General features: G+C 47.0%; 1 protein-coding gene across 3 annotated transcripts in view; it reads right to left on the bottom strand.

The window, feature by feature from the left end:
• Positions 1–23,844, bottom strand: part of Hip1 (huntingtin interacting protein 1) — a 132,974-nt gene that overhangs the window by 61,544 nt on the left and 47,586 nt on the right. Inside the window, exon 1 of one of the 3 annotated variants that reach the window (XM_008848367.2) lies at positions 15,592–15,732. The exons of the other annotated variants lie outside the window; for them this stretch is intronic. Coding sequence (XP_008846589.1) covers positions 15,592–15,609 — 18 coding nt within the window. The 5' untranslated portion in view covers positions 15,610–15,732. Of the gene's footprint in view, positions 1–15,591; positions 15,733–23,844 lie in introns of those variants that run through there. 3 annotated transcript variants of the gene reach the window in all.

Raw genomic sequence — 23,844 nt, 5'->3', positions numbered from 1 at the left:
GGGAAAAGTGTTCGAGATGAAGAAAACTGCTCCATGTTACCCACAAACCACTATGTTGCCTAACTTCCTCTCTTCTGCTCCACATGGCCTCTGCCCACACCCCAGCTGCTTGGGAGCTTAGCCTTGTCTCTCCTCTCATAAGGACATAGACCATCTTTGCTCCAACAGTCTCTCAAAACAAAGGGGGTAGAGGGCTGAGTGACAGGTGGCACAGGAATCTTAGGATCCAGCTGCATCTCATGCAGAGCTGATTCATCAGTGACCCTTTTGTTCCAGGACTGAAGCAGGGAACACTTGCTACAGCCCAGCAATGCCGATGTCTACCACTTCTTCCTCTCAAATATCCTCTGCCTTCCTATCTCTTGTTCTACAATAAGCATCCCTACTTTATACACATATTACTGTGGAACCTGAACTCTACCTCTGCCCTCCAGAGTCAGCCCTCAAGAAAGAATAAAGTCCCTAAGACTGGAAGTATGGCTCAGCAGTAGAATGCTTATCTACAAACCCTCAGTGAGGGGCTGGGTGTGTGCCTTAGCCATTGAGCACTTGCCTAGAATCCCCCAGTGAGGGGCTGAGTAAGTGCCTTAGTTGGTAGAGCACTCACCTAGCATGTGCCAGGCCCAGGGTTCCAACCTCAGGACCATACCAAAGGAAAAGGGGGGAAAAAAAAAGAGTCCAACTTTTCCTACTAGCAGATGCAATGGCCTTTTTTGGTCCAGTAAGAAACAAAAAAGGCAAAGTCTGTCAGACAATCTAGAACAAGAATCTGAAGATCAGATAAAAAGCTGAACAACCTCCAAACAAGTTGACCTACTGTCTTCAAGGACACGCACGGTATGGTTGCTCACATATCGGCCAGAACCCCAGTATGTCCCACATGCAAATAGTACTTGGTTGTCACTTTGGTCAGTGGTCCCCAAACCTGTCTGTGCCTGGATATCACCTGGAACTTAACTCTGTCCCCCTAGTATGCACAGATCCCTGTCCACAAATAGATCTCTTTGCCCCCTCCCCCTTGTTACATTCATCTGGTCTGAGAAGAGGACTGCCATACATCATGTCTTTTTATGTCTTTGGCTTTGATACAGGGTCTTGCTATGTAGCCCAGGCTGGCCTGGAATGTGCTGTGTAGCCAAGGATGACCCTGAACTCTTGATCCTTCAATGCCTTCACCTCCTGAGTACTGGGATTATAGGCATGTGCTATCAAACTTGGTATATGTGGTGCTCAAGATCAAATCCTGGACTTCATGCATGCTAGGCAAACACTCTACCAACTGAACTACATCCCCAGACCCATGGCTTGGAATTCTTCTCATTGTTCCTCCCTGCCACAACCTCCAGACTCCCTAGGATTATGGGCACACTCCGCTCCCAGGCTCCCTAGGATTATGGGCACACTCCGCTCCCAGGCTCCCTAGGATTATGGGCACACTCCGCTCCCAGGCTCCCTAGGATTATGGGCACACTCTGCTCCCAGGCTCCCTAGGATTATGGGCACACCCCACCATGCCTGGCTCGAACATCACTCTTGCTTCCAGTCTTACTTCAGAAGAACATTTCTTGAGTGAGTGTAAGAACTCAGCTCAAAAATGGCAGAAAGCAGGGGGGGTGGGCTGGGGGGATAATAAGAGCCAAGAGAGAAAGACAGAGGAAATGTGGAGAACAGAGCTTCCCTCATCTCAGACAAGCATACCTTGATTCTTTTAGGAAAAATGGAACTTCTCTGTGGAAAATACAAATTGACACCAAGCACAAATGAGATGATTATTCGCTTTATAAGAGAGACTGGCATTGCATTCATTTAAATAACAATCTCTGTTAGTACATTTAAAATTGGGTTGAATTTACAGAAGTGTGATTTATACAATTCCACACCTATTGTATAAAGCTCAGAAAAAGAGTGTCCCTCCCATGGAGCTTCTAACTATAGGGCCAGCCCAGTACAAATGGTCACCTACTTTGTTCTACAAGGTTGTTAGCCTGGTTCTTTCGCCCACCTCTGGGCAGGGTCTCATGTAGACCAAGAGCTTGCTCATATTGCTCATCTGGCTAGCCAGCTTGCTCTAGGACTCTCTCCTCCTTCACACTAGGATTTCAGGGTGACTGCTATGCCCACCTGCCTGTTCCCTGGGTGCTGGTGACCTCCAGTTCTCTACTTCACCTGCTGAGCCATCTCCCTAGCCCTAGAGTTTTTCTAATTTGTTTTTTTAAGACAAGGTCTCCCTGTAGCCTCAGCTGGCCTGTAACTCACTATGTAGACTAGGCTGGCCTCAATTTCACAGATTCACCTGCCTCTGCTTCCTGAGTGCTGGGATTAAAAGCATGCACCACCATACCCAGCCTAGAATTTATTTTTAAAGTAGAATTCATATAGAATTTGTTGATAGGATAGTTCTGGATGGAAGGGAGAGGGGAATTATTGTTCTTCTAGAACAAACGGATCAAGTTATCATTAAAAAGATGGAGAGATGGGTATGGTAGTAGAGGTATGCAGTTCTAGCACCCAGGGGTGCTGTGGCAGGAGGATCTCAAGTTCAAGGCCAGCATGGGCTACAGAGTGTGAGGTCAGTCTGGGTGATACAGTGAGACCTAATCTCAAAAATAAATAAAGATGGAGAGAACAATGGTTGTTCTACCTAAGTAGCCTATCAGATGTCCTCAAGGCACCATACATAAACAAACTAGGTAAGGACTCTACCAACGGAGCCAGCCCAAAGTTTGCTGGTCTCAAATGGAGAAATGAGCAAGTAGTGTATGCCACATAGGGAATTCAGAAGACTTGCAGCAGGGCTGTGGGTATGGATCAGCAGTAGAGCACCCGCCTAAAATCTCTCAGTGAGGGGCTGGGGTGTGGCTCAGTGGTAGAGCACCTGCCTAGAATCCTCCACTGAGGGGCTGGGGGCATGGCTCAGTGGTAGAGCACTCGCCTAGAATCCCCCAGTGAGGAGTTGGAGGTACCATCACCACCAAAAAGAAAAAAAAAAAAAGAGAGACAAACGAGCTCCAAGTTAGATTCATAAGTTTCATCTATATCAACATAGAGATGGAGTTTAAGGATGGATCACATCTCCAAAAGAATGGGCATAATGAGAAGTCTGGGGACAAACTGTCACCCAAACATTCAATAAGGAGATAATAGAAGGGGATGAAGAAGGAAGGGAAAAGAGAAACAGCTCATAAGGAAGGGGAAATGCCAGGCGTGGTGGCTCATGCCTGTGGTCCCAGCACTTGGGAGGCAGAGGCAGGCAGATCTCTGTGAGTTCAAGGCCAGCCTGGTCTACAGAGTTCCAGGACAGCTGGGGCCACAGGGAGACCCTGCTTCAAAAAGACCAAAAAAATAAATAAAAGAAAGAAAGAAAGAAAGAAAGAAAGAAAGAAAGAAAGAAAAAGAAAGGAGAAATCTAGAGGGTGAGGTGACGGGATCCCACATGGAAAAATGTCTTTCAACTGGAGGGATCAGTGCATGGGATATGGCTGACAAGTCATATGGAGTAAGAGCTGAAAACTGGCCTTGGTATTTATAGTCCTGGTGAACTTGAGCACAGCTGCTTGGGTCCTGCAGAAGGACTGAAGGCTCCCTCTCAGAGGGGGACCATGAAAGACACAGGAAGAGGAAAAGTGCAGGAAGCTAGGGCTTCTAGGTGTTTCTATTGCTTGCTGGGCAGAGTAAGAGGACAGGAACTGGAAGAAGGTGGGTCAAGATTTGCTGTTTCAAATGGAGAAATGATAAGATGTCTGAACATGCAGGCATCTCAGGGGGCCCAGATAATAAACACTGTGTAGACTCCCAAGGGTTTTGTATTCAGGGAAAGAGGAAGTAAGGCTGAGCATCAAGGGAGGCACATGGTGCTGGTAGCTGCAGAAGGGTCCTGCTGGGTGAAACTGAAGGGAGGATGTGGGGTCTGCCTGAATGCCCTCTGCTCCAGCCCAGTTTCTCCCTGGTCCTTTTGGGTTTTTATCCTCTAGCCAATGTGGCTTCCTCTCACTCACTCTCTCTCTCTTCAGCTTTTAAAATACTTGGGGACCCTAGTGGATTAACATTCAAACACATTGGTCACTTTTGTATTCTTCTCCAAGGAGAGCATTAAGGAAGAGGGGAGATGGAATTGGATGATGCTTTTGGAGGAAACAAGCAGCAGGAATCCCCCAGTGAGGGACTGGCTCATTGTCAGCCATAGAACAGTCACCTAGCATGGGTGAGGTCCTGGGTTTGACTCCTACACCATTAAAAAAAAATGAGTTCAGCCAGGAGTGTTGGCGCATGCCTTCAATCCCAGCACTTGGGAGGCAGAGGCAGGCGGATCTCTGTGAGTTCAAGGCCAGCCTGGTCTACATAGTGAGTTCCAGGAAACTGGGGCTACAGGGAGACCCTGTCTCAAAAAGACAGGAAAAAAAAAAAGAGTTCAAGAGATGCCCAGAGGTTAAGAGCACTGGCTGCTCTTGGAGAGGACCTGGGGTTCAGTTCCTAGCACCCATATGATGGCGCACAACCATCTGTAACTCCAGTTCCAGGGGGATCCAATGCCCTCTTCTGGCCTCTGTGACATTGCACACATAGGTGCACTTACATACATGCAGGCAGAACACTTACACACATAAAATAACAAAACTTTTAAAAAGAATAACCAGGTGTCAGTACATGGCATGTAGTAATCCCAACACGTGGGAGGTCACAGGAGGATCAGGAGTTCGAGGTCAAAAGAGAGAGCGGGAGGGGAGTGGGGGAAGAGGGAAAGAGAGAGGAAAAGAGGAGGGGATGGTTGGGGAGATACCTCAGTTGGTAAACTGCTTTGCAAGCATGAGGACCTGAGTTTGAGTCCCACAATGCATGTTTTTTGAAAAGTGGGGTATGTAGCACATATTTGTAATCCCAGCATTGAGTAAATGGGAATGAGTGGATCCCTACAACCTGAGGGTCTGCTACCCTAAATGGTAATCACCAGGCTGGTGAGAAACCCTGTCTCAAAGAAACAAGGTGGATGGTGCCTGAGGAATGGCACCTCAGGTTGTCCTCTGGTCTGTACACACACACACACACACACACACACACACGCACGCACACACACACACACACACACACACACACACTGTGGGGGGGCGCTCATGCACACAAAAAGGGAAAGGAAAAGAAAAAAGGAGAACAAGTGAGCCAGTAGTACAGGGCATGGTCACCTTTAGGAGGCTATGGAACGTCACATCAATAAGGCAGGCACAGGATGGACCCACGAGAGTAAGCATAAGTTGGGGAGAATATTCTAGAGTTCTCTCCAGTGAGGAAGGATTGATGTTAATTCTGGAACTGGATTTCATCATCAGCTGTAGAGCTGAGATGTGACTTCCTCAGAAAGCAAAGCCACCAAGAGCTCTCAGTTCTGCATCTCAAGAGGAAAGGGCAACACTGCCTTAGAAGAGGAGAGGAAGAGTGTACAGGAGTGTAGGGGTGAGGTAGGGGCATCTCTGCAAAGGGCCCTAGGCAGGGACTCTCACCTGGACTTCCAGGCCCGTAGGTCTGCTGGCTATCTGCTCCTGGCCAGCCACCAGCACCGGATTCTATTATCTGTCTATTTATCTGTCTATTTATCTGTCTATTTATCTACCTACCTACCTACCTACCTACCTAATCTATCTATTAATCATCTATCATTACTCATCTCTATCATCTACTGATCTATTATTTATCATCTATCTTTTTTCTTCTTCCTCCTTCCCTTTCTTCCCTCTTCTTTCCTTCTTTCTGATGGTACCACATAGCCTAGGCTGGCCTTGAACTCGCTATGTTACTAAAGATGAGTTTGAATTGAATTCCTGATTCTCCTGCTGCTATCTCCTGAGTGCTAGATGCAGGTGTGTACTATCATGCCCCGTTTATGCAGTGCTGAGGATGGAACCCAGGGAATTGCACATGCTAGCCAAGCAGTCTACCAACTGAATTGCGACCCTGACCTGTTTTTCTAAAGCACAGCTTTGGGTTGATAAGATGGCTCAGTGGATAAAGGCACTTTCCCCCAAGTCTGATGATCTGAGTTTGATCCACATGTTGGAAGAAAAGAAAACACTGCCATAAGAAAAGAAATCACTGCCACACCTCCAAATCCATGTGTATGTGTATCCACAAACACATACATGCATACACAGAGCACACTATAAAAAATTTTTAATGTTAGGGCTGGAGAGATTGGCTCAGTGGTTAAGAACACTGGCTGTTCTTGCAGAAGACCTGGGTTCAAATCCCAGCACCCACATGGCAGCTAACAACTGTACATAACTCCAGTCCCAGAGGATCTGACAGCCTCTTCTGTCCTTCACAAGCATTGCACAACACAGGTGCACTTACCTACATGCAGGCAATATATGCATACACATAAAATAAAAATAATAAAATTAAAAAGATACTACATGCTATGGTTTGGACAAGAGTCTTTCAAAGGCCCATGTGTTGAAGGTTCCCAGTCTGTGAGGACAAGGTTTTTTATTTTTTAAGGACTGAGATTTGAACTCAGGGCCTTGCACATGCTAGGTAAGCATTCTACCACTGAACTCTCCTTCTTGTAAATCTTTTTCCTTATTTATCTATTTTTATTGTATGTACATGAGTGTTTGCCTGCATGTATGTAAGCACACCACGTGTGTGCAATGCCCACAGAGGCCAGAAGAGGTTATCAGATCTCCCTGGAACTGGAGTAATATACAGTTATGAGCTGCCATGTGGGTGCTGGGAACTGTACCTGGCTCCTCTGCAAGAGCAGCAAGTTTTTTAAATGCTGAGCCATCTCTCCAGCCCCTCCCCCCTTTTGAGAAAGCATCTCATGTAGCCCAGGCTAGCTCACAATCACTCTGTGGTAGGATTAAGAGGCAGAACTTTTCAGAAAGTGATTAACTCATGAGGTCTCTGCCTTTGTGTGTGGGATACAAGTCCTTAAAGAGGCTTAGGGAGCAGCCTGGCCCTTCCTTCTCTTGCTGTAGACACAGCACACATCTCTTCTATTATCTCCAACACATGAGGATGCCATCAGAAAATACCATACATGGAACAGGCCCTTAGAAACCCTTTTCCCCATCTGCTGACTCTGTGATCTTTGACTTACCAGCCTCCAGAACTATGAGAGAGAAACTTCTATTGCTTATAAATTAACCTGTCTTAGGAATTTTGTCATAATAGCAGGAACAGACTAACTGAAGGGGCTATTTTATTAGGTTACAGGGCAAAATGCAAATTTTCCCTGTGCCTTCACTATCTAGGTCAAAATATATTATAAAAAGAATACTTTCTTTATGTTTGTTTGTTTATTTGAGTCTGTATACATGCATGGGCCAAAGTGCTCATGTGGAGGTCAGAGGACAAGTTGTGGGAATTAGTTCTCTCCTTCCACTAAATGGGTTCAGGAGAGTGAACTCAGGTCATCAGGCTTGGCAGCAAGCACCTTTACCTGCTGAGCCATCTCACTGGCCCAATAAAAAGAATTCTTAAAAGCTGAAACCTTGGGCTGGGAAGGTGGGCCAGCAGGTACGAGTGCTTGCTATACAAGCATGAGGACCTAGTTTAGATCTCCAGCATCGAGAGAGAGAGAGAGAGAGAGAGAGAGAGAGAGAGAGAGAGAGAGAGAGAGAGAGAAAGAGAAAGAGAGAAAAGAGCTGGGCACTCAGCACTCAGGAGACAGAGGCAGGTGGATTTCTGTAGTTACAGGCCAGCCTGGTCTACATAGGGAGTTCCAGGCTAGCCAAGGCTGTATAGTAAGACCCTGTCTCAAAGAAAACAACAATAACAGAAGCAAAAACCACAACTGGGTACAGCTGTGTACCCATCTATAACCCCAATTGGGGGGATACAGGGAGGGACATGGAGACAGGAAGCTCTTTAGCTTGTCTGAAAAAGGCAAGTTCCAGGTTCAGTGTGCTACCACATCTTAAGAGAATAAGGCAGAGAGTGACAGAGACCTCCCAATGTCCTCCTCTGGCCTCCACAAGTGAATGTATAGGCATGTGCACAAGCAAACACACATGCATATACACCACACACACACACACACACACACACACACACACACACACACACACTTAGAAAAAAGCTGAAATCTTAAGATGAGAGTCTTATTATAGAGAGAATTGGGTTTAGCTGGGTGTGGTGGTACACACCTTTAATCCCAGCTAAGGCAGAAGGGTCTTGAGCTTGATGCTAGCCTGAGCTACAGAGTGAGACCCTGTCTTATGAAAAGAGGAAGCAAATGGTAATCTTAGATATATATGTTTAGGATCTCACACAATAGTGGAAAACATATTCACAGAAGAGTCAAGATGAAATAAGATTGCTGTTGCTTACCTGAAAATATCAAGTCACTAACTTTTTTTTTTTGTCTTTTTGAGACAGGTCTCCCTGCAGCCCCAGCTGGCAAGGAACTCACTATTTAGACCAGGCTGGCCTCAAATTCACAGAGATCCACCTGCCTCTGCCTCCCAAGTGTTGGGATTAAAGCGTGCACCATGATGCCTGGCACAAGTCACTAACTTTTTACTGAGCACTTGCTTTGTGCCAGGTATCTAAACAACTTCAAAAAATCATGAATGTACTCACCTACCCTGGAAGGTTCTATGACCTCAACAGGAAGACCCCAGCACTTAGGAAACAGAGGTGGGGGTTCAGGAGCTCAAAGTCATCCTTGACTATAGAGTGAATTTGAGGCCAGCCTGGGCTCACAAGAGACCTTTTTTCAAAAACAAACGCAGGGCAGGAGATACAGCTCAGCAGTTAAGAGCACTGGTTGCTCTTACAGAAGACGTGGGTTGGGTTCCCAGCACCCACATGTTGGCTAACAATTGTCCATAGCTCCAGTTCTAGGGGATCTGAAGCTCTCTTCTGGCTTCCACAGGCATTGAACACATGTGGGTGTACTTACATACATACTGGCAAAACACTCATCTACATAAAATAAAAATAAATAAAATTAAACAAACAAGAGCCAGCAAGATCACTCAGCAGGTGAAAGAGTTTGCTGTGCAGCCTGACTACCTCAGTTCCAGGCCCCAAACCCAGGAAAAAAGTGGAAGGAGGAAGCCAACTCCACAAAGTTGTTCTCTGACCTCCACATGTGTATTGTGACATGCATGCCTACATACTACCCCCCATAAACACACATGCAAATAAGAAATCTAAAACAAAATTTAAAAAAAAAAGTTTGTGGCTGGGCATGGTAGTGCATGCCTTAATCCCAGCTCTCAGGAGGCAGAAGCAGGCAGATCTCTGTGAGATCAAGGGCAGTCTGGTCTTCATAGTGAGTTCTAATTTCACTATGGGGCTCCAGGGAGACCCTGTCTCAAAACAAAACAAAACAAAACAAAACAAAACCAAAACCAAAACCAAACAAATAAAAAACCCCAATGTAGCTGGGTGTGATGTGGCACATACCTTTAATCCCAGTACTAGGGAGGCAGAGGCAGGCAGATCTCTGTGAATTTAAAGCCAGCCTGGTCTACATAGTGAGTTCCAGGCCTGCTGGGGCTACAGAGAGACCCTATCTCAAAAAGACAAACAAACAAACAAACAAACAAACAAAACCCCCAAACCCAACATATAAAAAGAGGTATGTGTGGGGAGAGGGGGATAGAGAGGAAAGAGGGAAGGAGGGAGGGAGAGGAATAGAGACGGGGGAAAAAGAGCAAGAGAGTGAGCGAGAGAACGAGCGAACTGGGTATAAGGCCTGACTCTGCTAGTCTTCCTGTCTGTAAGATGTAGCTAATTATTTCTGCTCTGTCTTCCTTCAAGGTTGTGGTGAATCCAGGTTTGAAAATACTTCATGTCCTGTTGGGCACCGTGCAGTTACGAACTTTTCTATATGCTCCCCACTCTTTTGCAAGTGGATCATGTTCAGTCTGTCCCCCAAATGACAGCACTGCACTTTCTCTGTGCAGTCAAGGCAGGCTCCATCATCCACCCCCTTAGATGGAGTCTGTACTTCAGCCAGGAGTACAGCATTCACCTCCTCTCCCGTGGGCAGATCTCTGATGTCATCAAATATTCATCAGTGGCAGCAGCTGGTGAATCTGCTGTCTCCATTCATTTGTACCACCATTCAGAAAGACAACTGAGACCTAGGAGAATCGGTCCCCAGAACCGTCAACTGAAACACATCCCACACACAGCTCTTCAGGCAGATAGAGGAACTAAAGGGTGTGGGGGAATCAGTCACCTTGGGGTCAGATAAGGCTTTGAACATCATACTGTTGCAATAATCACTGTATAAAAGGACTTTCTACTTCAGATCTAGCTGGGCATGGTGACACTTAACTGTAATCCGAGCACTCAAGAGTCTGGGCTACATGGTGAGACCCTGTCTCAAAAAACCCAATGATTAGAGCACTTACCAAAAACCCCCCAGCTCATGGCTCAGTGGTAGAGCCACTTGCCTAGAATTCCCCAGTGAGGGGCTGGGGGCATGGCTCAGTGGTAGAGCACCTGCCTAGCATGTGCAAAGTCCTGGGTTCCATCCCCAGTAAGAAAGGAAAAAAAAAAAAAGATAAATAAAATGATTTCCGATGATGGTAGTTTTGTCTTACAAATTTTTCACAATCAATCCAAATACAACTGTTAAGAACACATGCATTAAGTTCATATAAGTGGAGTAAAAATTTTGTGAATGGAAGAAAAATTATTTGTAACCTGTACTAGGATCATATAGCAAGAGATTTACTCACAATTATACAGGGGACAAGGTAAGATGGTCCAGCAGGCAAGGACACTTGACCTGAGTTCAATTCCAGGGATCCACGTAGTAGAAGGAGAAAACTGACTCTCACAAATTGTCCTCTGATTTCCATACATGGGCTGCGGTGCACATGTGTGCATTACGTACGCACACAAAAATTTTTAAAATGTAATTAAAATTTTTGTTTAAATCATTGCAGGGAGTCAGGTGAACTTTAACCTGGGTTTTCTTTCTTTCTTTTTTTTTTTGTTTTTTTAGACTGGGTCTCACTGTGCAGCCTTGGCTGGCCTGGAACTCACTATATAGATCAGGCTGGCTTTGAACTCACAGAAATCAGCCTGCATCTGTCTCTGGAGTGCTGGGATTACAGGTGTGGCCTAGCCTGGCTTTCTTATTCAACAATGATCAAGGATTTCAAATCCTTAATGCTAGTAATATCAGACTGGGTCAAGGATATGGCCTGAATTCTGGGTTTTCGGCCAACTCTCAAGTTCCAGGCTCTCAGAGTGAGGCTTCCTACCAAAGATGGAAGAGTCAGGACAGAAAGCATCTTGGGCCTCCTGTGGGAATGGGAAGAGGTTGCCAAATGCTCAGGGTTGGGGAAGGTTCTCTGGCCGACACAGCCCAGGGTCTGTGTTTTCTATGAAGAATTGGGGACAATGGTTTGTGGGTTGGGTGCTGGGCTGCTCAATGATTAATGAGAATCAAATATCACTTTTGTTTAGGCTCCAGGCTAAAAGGGGGAAAGAGGCCATAAATGTACAAACTCTGTGCTCAAAATTCCCCAGAGGTTTCCTGGTCCCTGCAGGCCGGGGTCTGAGTGCCTTGGATGGCATTCAAGGCTTCTTGGGCTGGCCACAACTAACTAGCCAGCTATTTCCTGATTTTGAATCTCTGCCCCAGCCAAATGTGCCCAGCCTCACCCAAAGGCCTCTGTCCATTTGTCTTCCTGCGACTCTGCCAATGGGCAATGCACTTTGCCACTCAGGCAGAACCAACTGCACCCAGCCTTCTAGAGCCAGACTGGTCCTTTTATTACTGTGTGTGTATGTGCATGTGTGGGGGTACATGTGCACATGTGTGTACACATGTGTGGGCCAGGGGACTACTTCAGGTATTGTACCTCAGGAGCTGTTCACCTTAAGTATATATGTGCATGTGTATGTGTATGCGGTGTTACGTGTGTGTGCATGCAGGTCTGTTCATTCAGGTGGGGGTATGTGGAGGTTAGAGACTGATGTAGGAATGTCTTCGTCACTTGCTTGGCATGACCAAGTCAGTGAGAACCTGGCTGGGACCCACCCACTCCTGAGTAGGTGCAGCCTTCCTTAGTGAGACTCAGGGGTAGCTGCCCCACTTAACAGGTGCTCAGAAAGAGCAGTGCTCTTTCTGTTCCCTGCCTTACTTAAAAAAATGTTTTGTGTATAAGGGCTCTAGTGGGGGGAGGGAGGCTATGGGAGGGTGCTACCTGGGAAGTGGGTATAAAAATAAAAAAATAAATTAAAAAATTAAAAAAATTCTTCAAAGCATAAAAAAAATATTGTGTGTGAGTGTTTTGCCTGCATGTATGCAGGTGCACTACATGTGTTCAATGCCCACAAAGGTCAGAAGAGAGAGTTGGATCTCCTGGAACTGGGAGAGTTATGGACAGTTGTTAGCTGCCATGTGGGTGTTGGGAACTGAACCCAGGTCCTCAGCAAGAGCAGCCAGTACTCTTAACTACTGAGCCATCTCTGCAGCCCCAAAGGTTGCTTTTTTTGAGATAGGGTCTCATTATGCATCCCAGAAACTCACTATGTAGACCAGGCTGGCCTCTAACTCACAGAGATCTACCTGCCTCTGCCTTCAGAGTGCTGGGATTAAAGGTATGTACCACTACACCCAGCTTTCCATCTTGTTTTTTTGAGACAGGGTCTCTCACTGGCCTGGAGTTCACTGCTTCAGCTAGGCTGGCTGACTAAGTGAGCCCCAGTAATCTCCCTGTCTCAGCCTCCCAAGAGCTGGGATTATAAGTGCATACTACCACACCTAGCTTTCCCCCTCCCAGCCTTATCCTTACACACCATCTGAACTCTGCAGTTGAATACCTTATCATATCGCTGGCCCTTGAAAACTATGACCTTCTGATTAGAGCCTGCATGGATAGCATCTTGTGCCTGGCCTGTCATCTGTCTACTGACTCCTTACTTAGACCCTAAGAGCTCCAGGGAGCAGGAGGGCTTGGGTTATATTTCTATGTGGCCATCACCCCAGCACTTGGTACAGAAAGGATAGGGATTAAATGAACACTGGAATTCAAGGAAGATGGAAGGAGATGGAAGTGTCAGAATGAATGGGACTATGTAAGACAGAGGTGGGCTGGCGAGATGGTAGAGGAGCTTGCCACCAAGCTTAAAGACCCGAGTTTGATCCCTGGGATCCACATGGTGGAAGGAGAACATCAACTCTTACACATTGTCCTCTGACAACCACACATGCTCTATGGCACACATGTACACACACACACACACATAAATAAATAAATAAATAAATAAATAAATAAATAAATAAATAAGGTGGGAAAAAGAATTTAAAGACAGAGGTCTCTGGTCCTTGTGTGCCAGTCTTTGGAGGGAACTTGAGTGTAGACAGGTAGGTGCTCTGGCACCATATGAAGTAGCAGCCATGGGACCCTCAACTATAGCCCAGACAGATGACTCTAGTGTTGATCTGACACCTGTAGGAAATGCCTGGCATTTTCCCACCTTGCCACCTCTTTAGCTGTAGAGAACAACCTGAAGGAGTCAATTCTCTCCTCCTACCATGTGGACCCCAGGGATCGAATTCAGGTCATCAGTCTTGGCAACAAGTGCCTTTACCCTCTCAGCCACTTCACCTGCCCTAAATTTTTATTTTATTTTTATTTTTTTATTATTGTGTGTATATATGATGTGTGAGTTCAGACATGCACATGTCATGGAGCAGGTGTGGAGCTCAGAGGACAACTTTGTAGAGTTGGTAACCTGCTTCCACCTTTACATGGGTTCTGGGGATGGAACTCAGGTCATCAGACTTGGGTGGCAAATGTTTTACTGGCCAAATCACGTCATTGGCTCTCTTTCCCCCTCTTCTTTTTGTGTGTGTATGTGTATATATGTGTTCACAGTACATGTGTATATGTGCAGGTACACATGCATGTGGAAGCCAGATATCTACCTCAGGTATGTGCCTTAGGTATTGCTTATCTTGTTTTATGAGACAGGGTCTTTCACTGGGCCTGGAACTTGCCCCTTAAGCTAGGCTGTGTGACCAGTAGCCCCGGGAATTCACTTGTCTCTACCTCCCCAGTATTCTGGGGATCAATCTCAGGTCCTGGGGCTGAAGAGATGGCTCAGTGGTTAAGAGCAGTGACTGCTCTTACAGAGGACCTGGATTTAGTTCCTAGCACTTACATGAAGGCTAACAACCAGCCATAACTCCAGTTCCAGGAGATCCTCTTCTATGCTCCTCAGGCATTGCATGACACAGGTGCACTTATATACATGCAGGCAAAACACTCATATACATAAAATAAAAATCTCAGGTCCTGGTGCTTGCACAGTAAGCACTGTATAGGGCTTCTCTGAGGAAGAGTTCTCACAGTTGTCTACAGTATGCACATAGGGGGTAGGGGGAGTGGTAGAGAGTCCAGCCTCCCAGCACTGTCCCATCACTAGCAAAATTTGTCTTCCTAGGAAGACAAATGCCCAAGAGACCTCACACCCTGCCTGAAACCACAGGGTTGTGGAGACACAGTTATTTGGGTCTCTTGCTAGCAGAAGAAAATTCTCACCTGCTAAGGGTAATTCTCACCTGCCCTCATTCCCTAACCAAGACAGAATGCCAAATGGGAAGCAGGGACCAGAATGGACCTCTCTTTGCTAGGGTATGCTTGCGTCCCCAAAGGGTGCTCTCTGGGGGAAAATTAGCCTCAAACCTCTATAAGATTCAGGTAGACTCAGGCCCCAAGTCACCCATGGTCACATACAAACTCCTAGTCCATTCCTTTCCACTGCTTCCTTGGGTCTCCCACAAGCACAGGCCACCCTTGGGAGGGGGGGCTCACCCTGGTCTAAAGTAAGCCAGGGTGGTAGCCCTGTTAACAGTAACCTGCAGTCTCCCTGGGAAAACCTGCAGTGCCCAGAACCCCTCAGTCCTCCTTGAGGGTCTTCCACCCCTTCAGGACCCCCTAAATGCCATCCGGTGACCGGCTGAAAGCCAGTTGTTCTCAACCCCGATGGGTAACAATTTTGACATCTCCCCACAGTATTTGAGATGGGGGCGGGGCTGCTCTGGGACTGGGCAGGGACCCCTCTGTTCTAAAGGAACTAGATCACATGCTTTAAAATGGCCAAAGAAAAAGGGTCCCTGCTCCCCGGGCCAACCTTAGCTGAGGTTTACAGGTGACCAACCTAGAACATGGCCCCTCTGTGAGCAGGGGGTTCCGGTCGGCTCCCCCCTCACTTTGGCCCAATCCCAGGTCAGTCGTAAGGAACACCTGTCCCTCTCAGCTCACAAACCAAGCAGAGATGTCCAGCCCTGTGCCAGCAGAGGGTTAGCAGAAAGCACTTCTTGCAGGGTTACCCTCCCTCCTCCACCCGACAGGTTGACTAATTTCAGAGGGGGAACCCTGTCCCGGGGCCGACAGCTGGCACGGCGGGAAACCGGGAGCCCCATCCCTGAGGGCCAGCCGCCTCCAGATCCCTGGCCCAGTTCTCCCTGAGCAGGGCCAACTGGCAGGAGGGATCAACAATCCAGAAAACTTTCAATGGATCAGGCTGCTGACAAGGAGGGAGGGGGGTGGGGGAGATGGGTTGGGAGGCCAGTGGGGGCGGGGGACTTGGGGACCGAGCCTCAAAGCTCTGACTTACCATCTTGTTCACATCCATGACGGAGGCTGCGGGGTGTTTCCCCGCCCCCCACACCCTTGGAGAGCCGGGGTCCCCACTCGCCGATTGCAGATCGCGTTACAGCAGCCCCGGGGGTGCCATGGTGCTAGCAAGCAAGGGCCGCCGGCGGGGGCCCTGGTGGTGGCCAGAGGCACCGTGACTGGATAGAGGATGGCGGGGGTGGGGTGGAGAGGGGAGGGAGGGGATGGTAGGGGAGGGGACAGGAGGGGACAAGCACTGAGCACAGAGCTGCAGCTAGCGCCCAGCGGGGGAGGCGCGGTCCCTCTGCTGGTGCAGGAGGAGGTGCGCCTGGGAGAGAGTGGGGGAGGGCCTGGGGAACCCCAAGATCCGCTGCAAGAGGAGGGGACACTCCTTGATGGATTCCTGGAGGGTCCCAGGAGCTCAGTGAGGGTGTGATTTGAATAACAAAAGGTTGCTTTAGGCTGCAGCCCTGGCGGACTGTGTGGGATCACTAGTGAGCCAGAAGCTGGAGGCAGCCACGGGTGTGTGTGTGTGGGGGCACACGGATGTGTGTGTAGGGTGTGCAAGGGTGTCTTTTGGTGGAGGGGTTGGTGGGACTCAGGGAGTGTGTGGTGGAGGAGGCAGAAGGGGCAGGAGAGAGGGAGGGCAGGGGTCCACTCCCTTGTCCCCTCCTCACTTGGCTTTCTCCTGGACAAAGAGGGGATTCATAGGCTGCATGGGCTTCCTTGGACCAATCCCCAGGGGTCTCCCTAAATGTGGCTGGGGGCTCCAAACAGATGGGTAAATGGAAGTGGTACCAGGTAGTTCCCCCTTGGGAGGGAGGGCTCTAGGCACAGGCCTCTGCACCTCAAGTGAGCCACTAGCTAGCCCCCTTTAGGAGGGGAGATTGGGCTCCCTGGAACATAAATTGGTGGTATCTGCATCATCTACCTCCTCCCCAAACAAAATCCCCTATCTCCCATCCCTTAGCTTTCCACTTTCTTTTTGGTTTGGTTTTATTTGTTGTTGTTGGTGTGTGTGCGTGTGTGTATGTATGTGTGTGTATGTGTGTATGTGGAGAGAGAGAGAGAGAGAGAGAGAGAGAGAGAGAGAGAGAGAGTGTCTTCCTGTAACCCCAGCTGGCCTGAAACTCTTTGTAGACCAGGCTAGCCTACTTCTGCCCCAGCTTTCCACTTTTGAGTGAGTCTCTACAGCAGAGCTCCTAGCAAAGGTGCCTTTGGAGTAAGGATTCCCAGGGGGATTAAAACAGCCTGGCACCTTCCACCTCCCAAGTCAGTGGAACAGCAAGGTTTGTTTTGGGGTGTTTAGACACCAGAGTCAGGGGCTGGAGAGATGGCTCAGCAGTTGAGAGCACTGACTGCTTTTGCAGAGGATCTGAGTTCAAGTCCCAGCACCCACTTGGCAGCTAACAACTGTCTATAACTCCAGTTCCAGGGAATATGACACCTTCTTCTGACCTTCAAGGGCACTTCACATACATTTACACACATGCAGGAAATACATCCATACACATAAAGTAAAAACTAAAAAAAATAATTTAAAAAGCACCAGGGTCTACTTAGACCAACCCTGAATTACGTAGGGAGGAAACTGAGGCCCAGAGGAAGGTGAACTGGCCCCAGGTCAGAGACAGTGTTAGCCAAACCCAAAAGAGGTTGCTTCGGTATCCTGCAGTCCTCATCCAGCTTTTAAAATCTTTATTTTTTATTTTGTGTGTGTGGTACATGTGGAGACCACATGTCAACCTCAGGTATCTTCTTTGAGCCCTCTCCATCTTATTTTTTTTTTCAATTTTTATTACCATTTATTTGGTGTATATGTGTCTGTGCATGTGTACCATGGCACACACATGCAGAGATCAAAGAACAACTTATGAGAGTCAGAGCTGTACTTCTACCATGTGGGTCCCAGGGACTGAACTCAGGTTGTCAGGTTTGGTGGCACGCTCCTTTAACAGCTGAGTTATCTTGCCAGCCCCTCACCTTATTTTGTTTTTGGGTTTGGTTTTTTGAGACAGGGGCTACCTATAGCCCCAACTGGCCTGGAACTTTGCCAAGTTGGTCTTGATCTCAGAGATATTCCTGCCTCTGCCTCAGGAGTTCTGGGCATAAAGGTGTGTGCCATCATACCTGGCACACCTTATTTTTTGAGTCAGGCTCTCTCACTCCTTGGTTTAGGGCTCACTGATTTAGCTAAACTGATTGGATAGTAAGCCCCAGAGATCCACCTGTCTTTGCCTCCCCAACACTGGGATTATAGGCACTCACTGCACCCAACATTTTGACACAAGTGCTGGGGATCCTCCTCCTTGCATGGCAAGTACTTTACTGACTAAATCATCTCCTCAGACCCCTTGTTTTGTTTTGCTTTTCTTTGAGATAGGGTCTCACTACGTAGCCCTGGCTGGCCTGGAACTCCCTATGTAGACCAGGCTAATTTCCAACTCACAGAGATCTGCCTGCCTCTGCCTCCTGAGCACTGAGATGAACAGTGAACCACCATGACCCCCCACCCCCGACCTTATATTTAGAGACAGGGTATCTCACTGAACCCAGAGCTCATGGACTGGGTAGACTGTCTGGCCTGTGAGCTCCTGGGATCCACCTGTCTCTGCCCCACTCCCAGCCCTATGATTTTTAAAAAAATATTTTACATATTATTTTTATTTTATGTGTATGCATGTATTGCCTGCATGTAGGTAAGTGCACCCGTATCATACAATGCCCGAGAAGGACAGAAGAGGCTGTCAAGAGATCCCCTGGAACTGGAATTACAGACAGTTGTTAGCTGCAATGTGGGTGCTGGGATTCGAACCTGGACCTTCTGCAAGAATAGTCAGTGTTCTTAACCGCTGGGCCATCTCTCCAGCCCCCTCCCCTTTTAAAATATTTTATTTATTATTTTTACCAGCCCTATGATTATAGACATTCACCACCAGCTTTTTAAGTGGATGCTAGAGACCCAAACTTAAGTACTCAGGCTTGCATAGCAGATACTTTATTGACTAAGTCATCTTCCCAATGCCTAGCATGAAATTTTTAAAATCCTTTCAAATGAGGAGGTGACAGGCCTCATCACTCCCAGGCAGCTAGGCCCTGACTCTGTGTACCCACATGAAAGATACTGGACTCTTGCCCTGTCAACACTGTGTGTGTGTGTGTGTGTATGGTGTATGTGCACATGGACATCGGGTGTCCTGCTCTGTCACTCTCTGCCTTATTCTCTTGAGATATGGTCTCTCCCTGAACCTGAGAGCTAGGCTAGAGCCCAGCAAGCCCCACTGATCCCCCAGTGATCTTCCTTGTCTCCACACCCCACATTGCTGGGGTAACAGGGACACATGTAGTCTCACCTAAGCTTATTGCCTAGGCACTGGAGATTCGAACTCAGGTTCTCAGACTTGTGCAACAAATGTTCTTACCCACTGAGCCATCAACACTTGATTGTGGCCCAGTGGCATAAAACTTCCAGCCTTGGGCCTCCAGAGCAGTGAGAAGACAGAATTCTAGGGGGGTTAGAGGACAACTGGGGGAATTGTTAGGAAATTAGGAATTTTAATTCTTTCCTGGGTAAATGTTAGGATTAGAAGTTGAAAGAATCACAGGAAGGGGGGCTGGAGAGACGGCTCAGCAGATAAGAACACTGTTCTTGCAGAAGACCTGGGTTTGAATCCCAGCACCCACATGGCAGCTAACAACTGTCTGTAACTCTGGTTCTAGGGGATCTGACAGTCTCTTCTGTCCTCTGCAGGCATTGCATGACATGAGTGCAATTTACCTACATGCAGGCAATACACAAATACACATAAAATAAAAATAATAAAAAATATTAAAAAAATGCAGGAAGGAAAGAAAAGCAACCAACCACATAGAATCCATATCGGCCTTTATTAGTCTGTGAGGGGTGACTACTGACCAGCATGGGAGTCTGCAGTAGCCACACAGGCCAAACAACAGGGGAGCTTAAGTACTTTTGTGTAGGTACAGAGCCATGGGGGCTGGGTAGAGATTTCAAGCCTGTATTCTTCACCAATAGATAAGGGGTTTCCATCCGGAGGGCTTATAGGAGATTTATGGTTGGGGTTTATGAGGGTCCTGGACAGGCTTGTTTGCAAAGCAAGGATTGCTTTATGGTTTTCAGGGTTAATGGAGGTCTCTCTTCAGGAACCAGTTCTTTCCTTGTACCATGAGGGTCTTGAGGATTGAACTCAGGTCCACCAGGCTTGGTGGCAAGTGCCTTTACCCACTGAGCCATCTCATTAGTCCCAGTATTTTGCTGTGGGCTTTTGGTTTTGTTTTTGTTTTGAGAGAGGGTCTCACTATGTAATCCTAGCTGATCTGGAACTCCCTATGTAGGCCAGGCTACTCTGAAACTCAGAGATCTGCTAGCCTCTGCCTCTTGAGTGCTGGGATTAAAAAAGTGGGTGCCACCACAGGCAGTGAATTCTGTTGAGCTTGTGGTCAACTTTACTTCAGCAGTTACAGGAAATGAATACATTGCTCAAAGGTCAGTAAATGCTGGTGTTGCATCTTTGGACAGGTACCCGCCTAGGGGTTGTGCAGTTTCCTACAGGGTTATCTCATCCAGCAGCTGACCATGTCACAGAGTCACAGGCTAGCCAGAGGTGGGGGAGGTTTACACCCCTGCTGCATTCACAGAGGCAGCCCCTGGCAAAGAAGCAAGTAACTATATGTAAACAGCTATGTGCAGGAGCACATCACCATGCCTGGCTTCAAAACAGCCTCTGAGGGCCAGTGAGAGGGCTTAGTGGGTAAAGGTACCTGCTAAGACTGGCAACCTGAATTTTATCCCCGAGATTCACATGATGGAGGGAGAGACTGACCCCTACAAGTTGTCCTCTGACCTACAGGGAGAGAGGGAGAGAGGGAGAAGGAGAGGGAGAGGGAGAGGGAGAGGGAGAGGGAGAGAGAGAGAGAGAATAAATGAATGTAAATAAAAAGCAAAAAACAAAAACAGTCTCTGAACTGATATTCAAGGTCCTTAATGCTATGGCCTCCTTATCCTCCTCAGTAGTGTATCTTCTAGTTCCCCCACCATCCCTCCTTCAAGCTGCTCCTATGTTGCAACTTAAAGAGACTGTGTCAAAATTAAAAGTATAAAGAAGGATGGGGGTGTGGCTTAGTGGTAAAGCACCTGCCTAGAATCCCCCAGTGAGGGGCTGAGGTGTGGCTCAGTGGTAGAGCACCTGCCTAGGATCTATAAATTAAAGAAATCTAGAGGAAGAATCCAGAGGGGGCCATTCCTTGACAGATTATTCAGTAATGAGTTGTGTGTCCTGGTGGAGGCTGACACCTACTGGTGACCAGGTTTGTGCAGCCTATGCAAACCATACCAATGGCCTTGGGTGATAAGCTAGGGCAGGGCCTTGTTACAGAGTATTGTGCTTTAAAGGTGTGCAATTTCAGTAATTCCCAGTTATTGGGAGTAATAAGTAATAAGGTTACTTATTAATAGCCTTATTAATAACCAAATAATCTTTCCTGTCAAAGGGATTTCAAAACTTTTAGTTGCTATTCTGGTGCTTAAAAACATAAGCCTAGACATAGGACTGTGATGCTCATAAAACAGTTTTTTTAATCAATTATCTCATTTAGCTCTTATAAAAATCAGGTAAGCCAGGCAGAGTGGGTACAGTTATGACTATATGAAATTTTTTTTGAGACAGGGTCTCCCTATAGCCCCAGGTGTCCTGGAACTCCCTATGGAGACCAGGCTGGCCTCAAACCCATAGAGATCTGCCCATCTTTGCCTCCAGAGTGGGGGACTAAAAGTATGCACCACCACAGCTGGCTATTTTTCTTATTTTGAGACAGGGTCTCATGTAGCCCAGGCAGACCTCAAACTCTCTTATACAGCCACGGCTGATCCTGAACTTCTGATCCTCCTGCCTCTACCTCTCAAGTGCTAGAATCACAGATATGTGCCACCGTGTCTGGCTGTTTTGTTTTTAGAAACAGTATCTATGTAGCCAGGGCTGGCCTGGAACTTATGATCCTCCTGTCTCTGTTTCCTGAGTGCTGGAATTACCAAGTATGGACTATGATGCACATGCACAGCTTAAGTTTCTTCAACTTTGTCTACCTTTCTTTCTTCCTTCCTTCCTTCCTTCCTTCCTTCCTTCCTTCCTTCCCTTTCTTTCTTTCTTTCTTTCTTTCTTTCTTTCTTTCTTTCTTTCTTTCTTTCTTTCTTTCTTTCTTTCTTTCTTTCTTTCTTTCTTTCTTTCTTTCTTTCTTTCTTTCTTTCTTTCTTTCTTTCTTTCTTTCTTTCTTTCTTTCTTTCTTTCTTTCTTTCTTTCTTTCTTTCTTTCTTTCTTTCTTCTTTTGGAGGACCTGTAGCCCCAGCTGTCCTGGAACTCACTATGTAGACCAGGCTGGCCGTGAACTTCACAGAGATCCACCTGCCTCTACCACCTAAATGCTGAGGCTAAAGGCGTTTGCTACCACACCCGGCTTTGTCTACCATGTTTTAACCTTTGCAACGAAGAGATGGGCCTGTGGTGTAGCTCACTTGGTAAATAAAGTGCTTGCTTGCCTAGCATGCTCGGGGTTCTGGGCTCCATCCCTAGCATTACATAACTTAGCATGGTATTGCACACATGTAACTCCAGCAACTAGGGAGGTAGAGGCAGGAGGATCAGGAGTTCAATGTCATCTTCAGCTACATGGTGAGTTTGAGGCCACTCTGATCTATTTAAGACCCTGTCTCAAAATATATACCAGGAGCTCAGTGGATAAAAGTTCTTGCCTAGATAAAGTTGATGATCTGAGTTTGATTCTCAGAACCCACATAAAGGTAGAAGGAGAGAATAGAGTTCACAGAGTTGTCCTCTGACCTTCACATGTGTGCTGAGATACACACACGGCCACACATATCACACACACACACACACACACACACACACACAGAGTAAATCAAATAAAGTAAAAAAAATAAGACATGCACATATGGACACACATATCAAAAAAAAAAAAGACGTGTGATAGTGAACACTTACAATCCTATCGCTCAAGTAGGACTGCTGTGAGTTGGAAGCCAGCCTGGGCTACACAGCGAGACAGAAAGAGGAAAGAAAGGGAGATAGAGCTAGAAAGATGGCTCCAAGGTTAAGAGCACTGTCTGCTCTTGCAGAGGACCCAGGTTTGTTTCCCAGCACCACATGGCGGCTAACAACCATCTATAACTCCAGTTTCAGGGGATCTAACACTCTTCTGGCCTCCACAGGCACTGCATGACAAAGGTACACTTACATATATGTAGGCAAAACACTCACACACATAAAATAAAAATATTTTTAAAAAAGAAAGGAAGGAAAAAAAGAAAAGAAAGAAGGAAAGAAAGAGGGGGAGGGAAAATGGGAGGAAAAAGAAGAAAGAGATTGAAGAGCTGCCTCAGTGATCACTGCTCTACCAGAGGACTGCAGTTTAGGTTTTAGCACCACATTAAGGCTCATAAAAGCCTAAAACTCCAGTTCCAAGGGATCTGATGCCCCCTTCTGGTCTCCCTGGGCACCTGCACACATGTGCCCCTGCCCCCACCCCCTGCCCTATGCACAATAAAATATTTTGAAAAAAAGAAAAAGAAAAAGAAGCACCCTATAGGATTAGTTAAGCGTCCCTCTAGGTGTGTCTGTGAGGAAGTTTCCAAAGACAATTAGATCATGAAGACTCTGACCCAATCAGTGGATTAGTTATTTGGTGCATTCATGAGGACATTATTAGAAAGTAAAAGGTTGGACGTGGGGCCTAGTTGGAGGATGTAGGCCACTGGGTGATGTAAGGTCTATATCTTTTCTTTCAAAATTTTTTTCATTTATTTTTATTTTATGGGTATGAGTGTTTTAAGTGTACCTGTGTCATGCAATGCCTGTGGAGGCCAGAAGAGGGCCTCAGATCCCCTGGAACTGGTGTTACAGGTGGTTGTTAGCCACTATATGGGTGCTGGGAACCAAACCCGGGTCCTCTGCAAGAACAGCCAGAGGTCTCAACTACTGAGCTATCCTTCCAGCCCATCTTTTTGGAGGAGGTGGGGAGCATCTTATGCAGCCCAGGCTGACCTCAAACAGTACATATTTGAGGATGACCTGAACTCCTGATCCTTCTGCCTCTGCCTCCTGTGTGCTAGGATTATAGTTGTCTCTACCACATCTACTTTCTGTGACGCTGGGGATGGAACCCAGTGCTTTGTGCATGCGAGGCAAGCACTTTACCAACTAAGCCATATCTCTAGCCTGCT

This window comes from Nannospalax galili, unplaced genomic scaffold (genome assembly GCF_000622305.1).
Source record: "Nannospalax galili isolate Female #2095 unplaced genomic scaffold, S.galili_v1.0 scaffold644, whole genome shotgun sequence".
NCBI lineage: Eukaryota > Metazoa > Chordata > Mammalia > Rodentia > Spalacidae > Nannospalax > Nannospalax galili.
The sequence above is the reverse complement of the archived record's forward strand: the minus strand, read 5'-3'. Positions and strand labels throughout refer to the sequence as shown.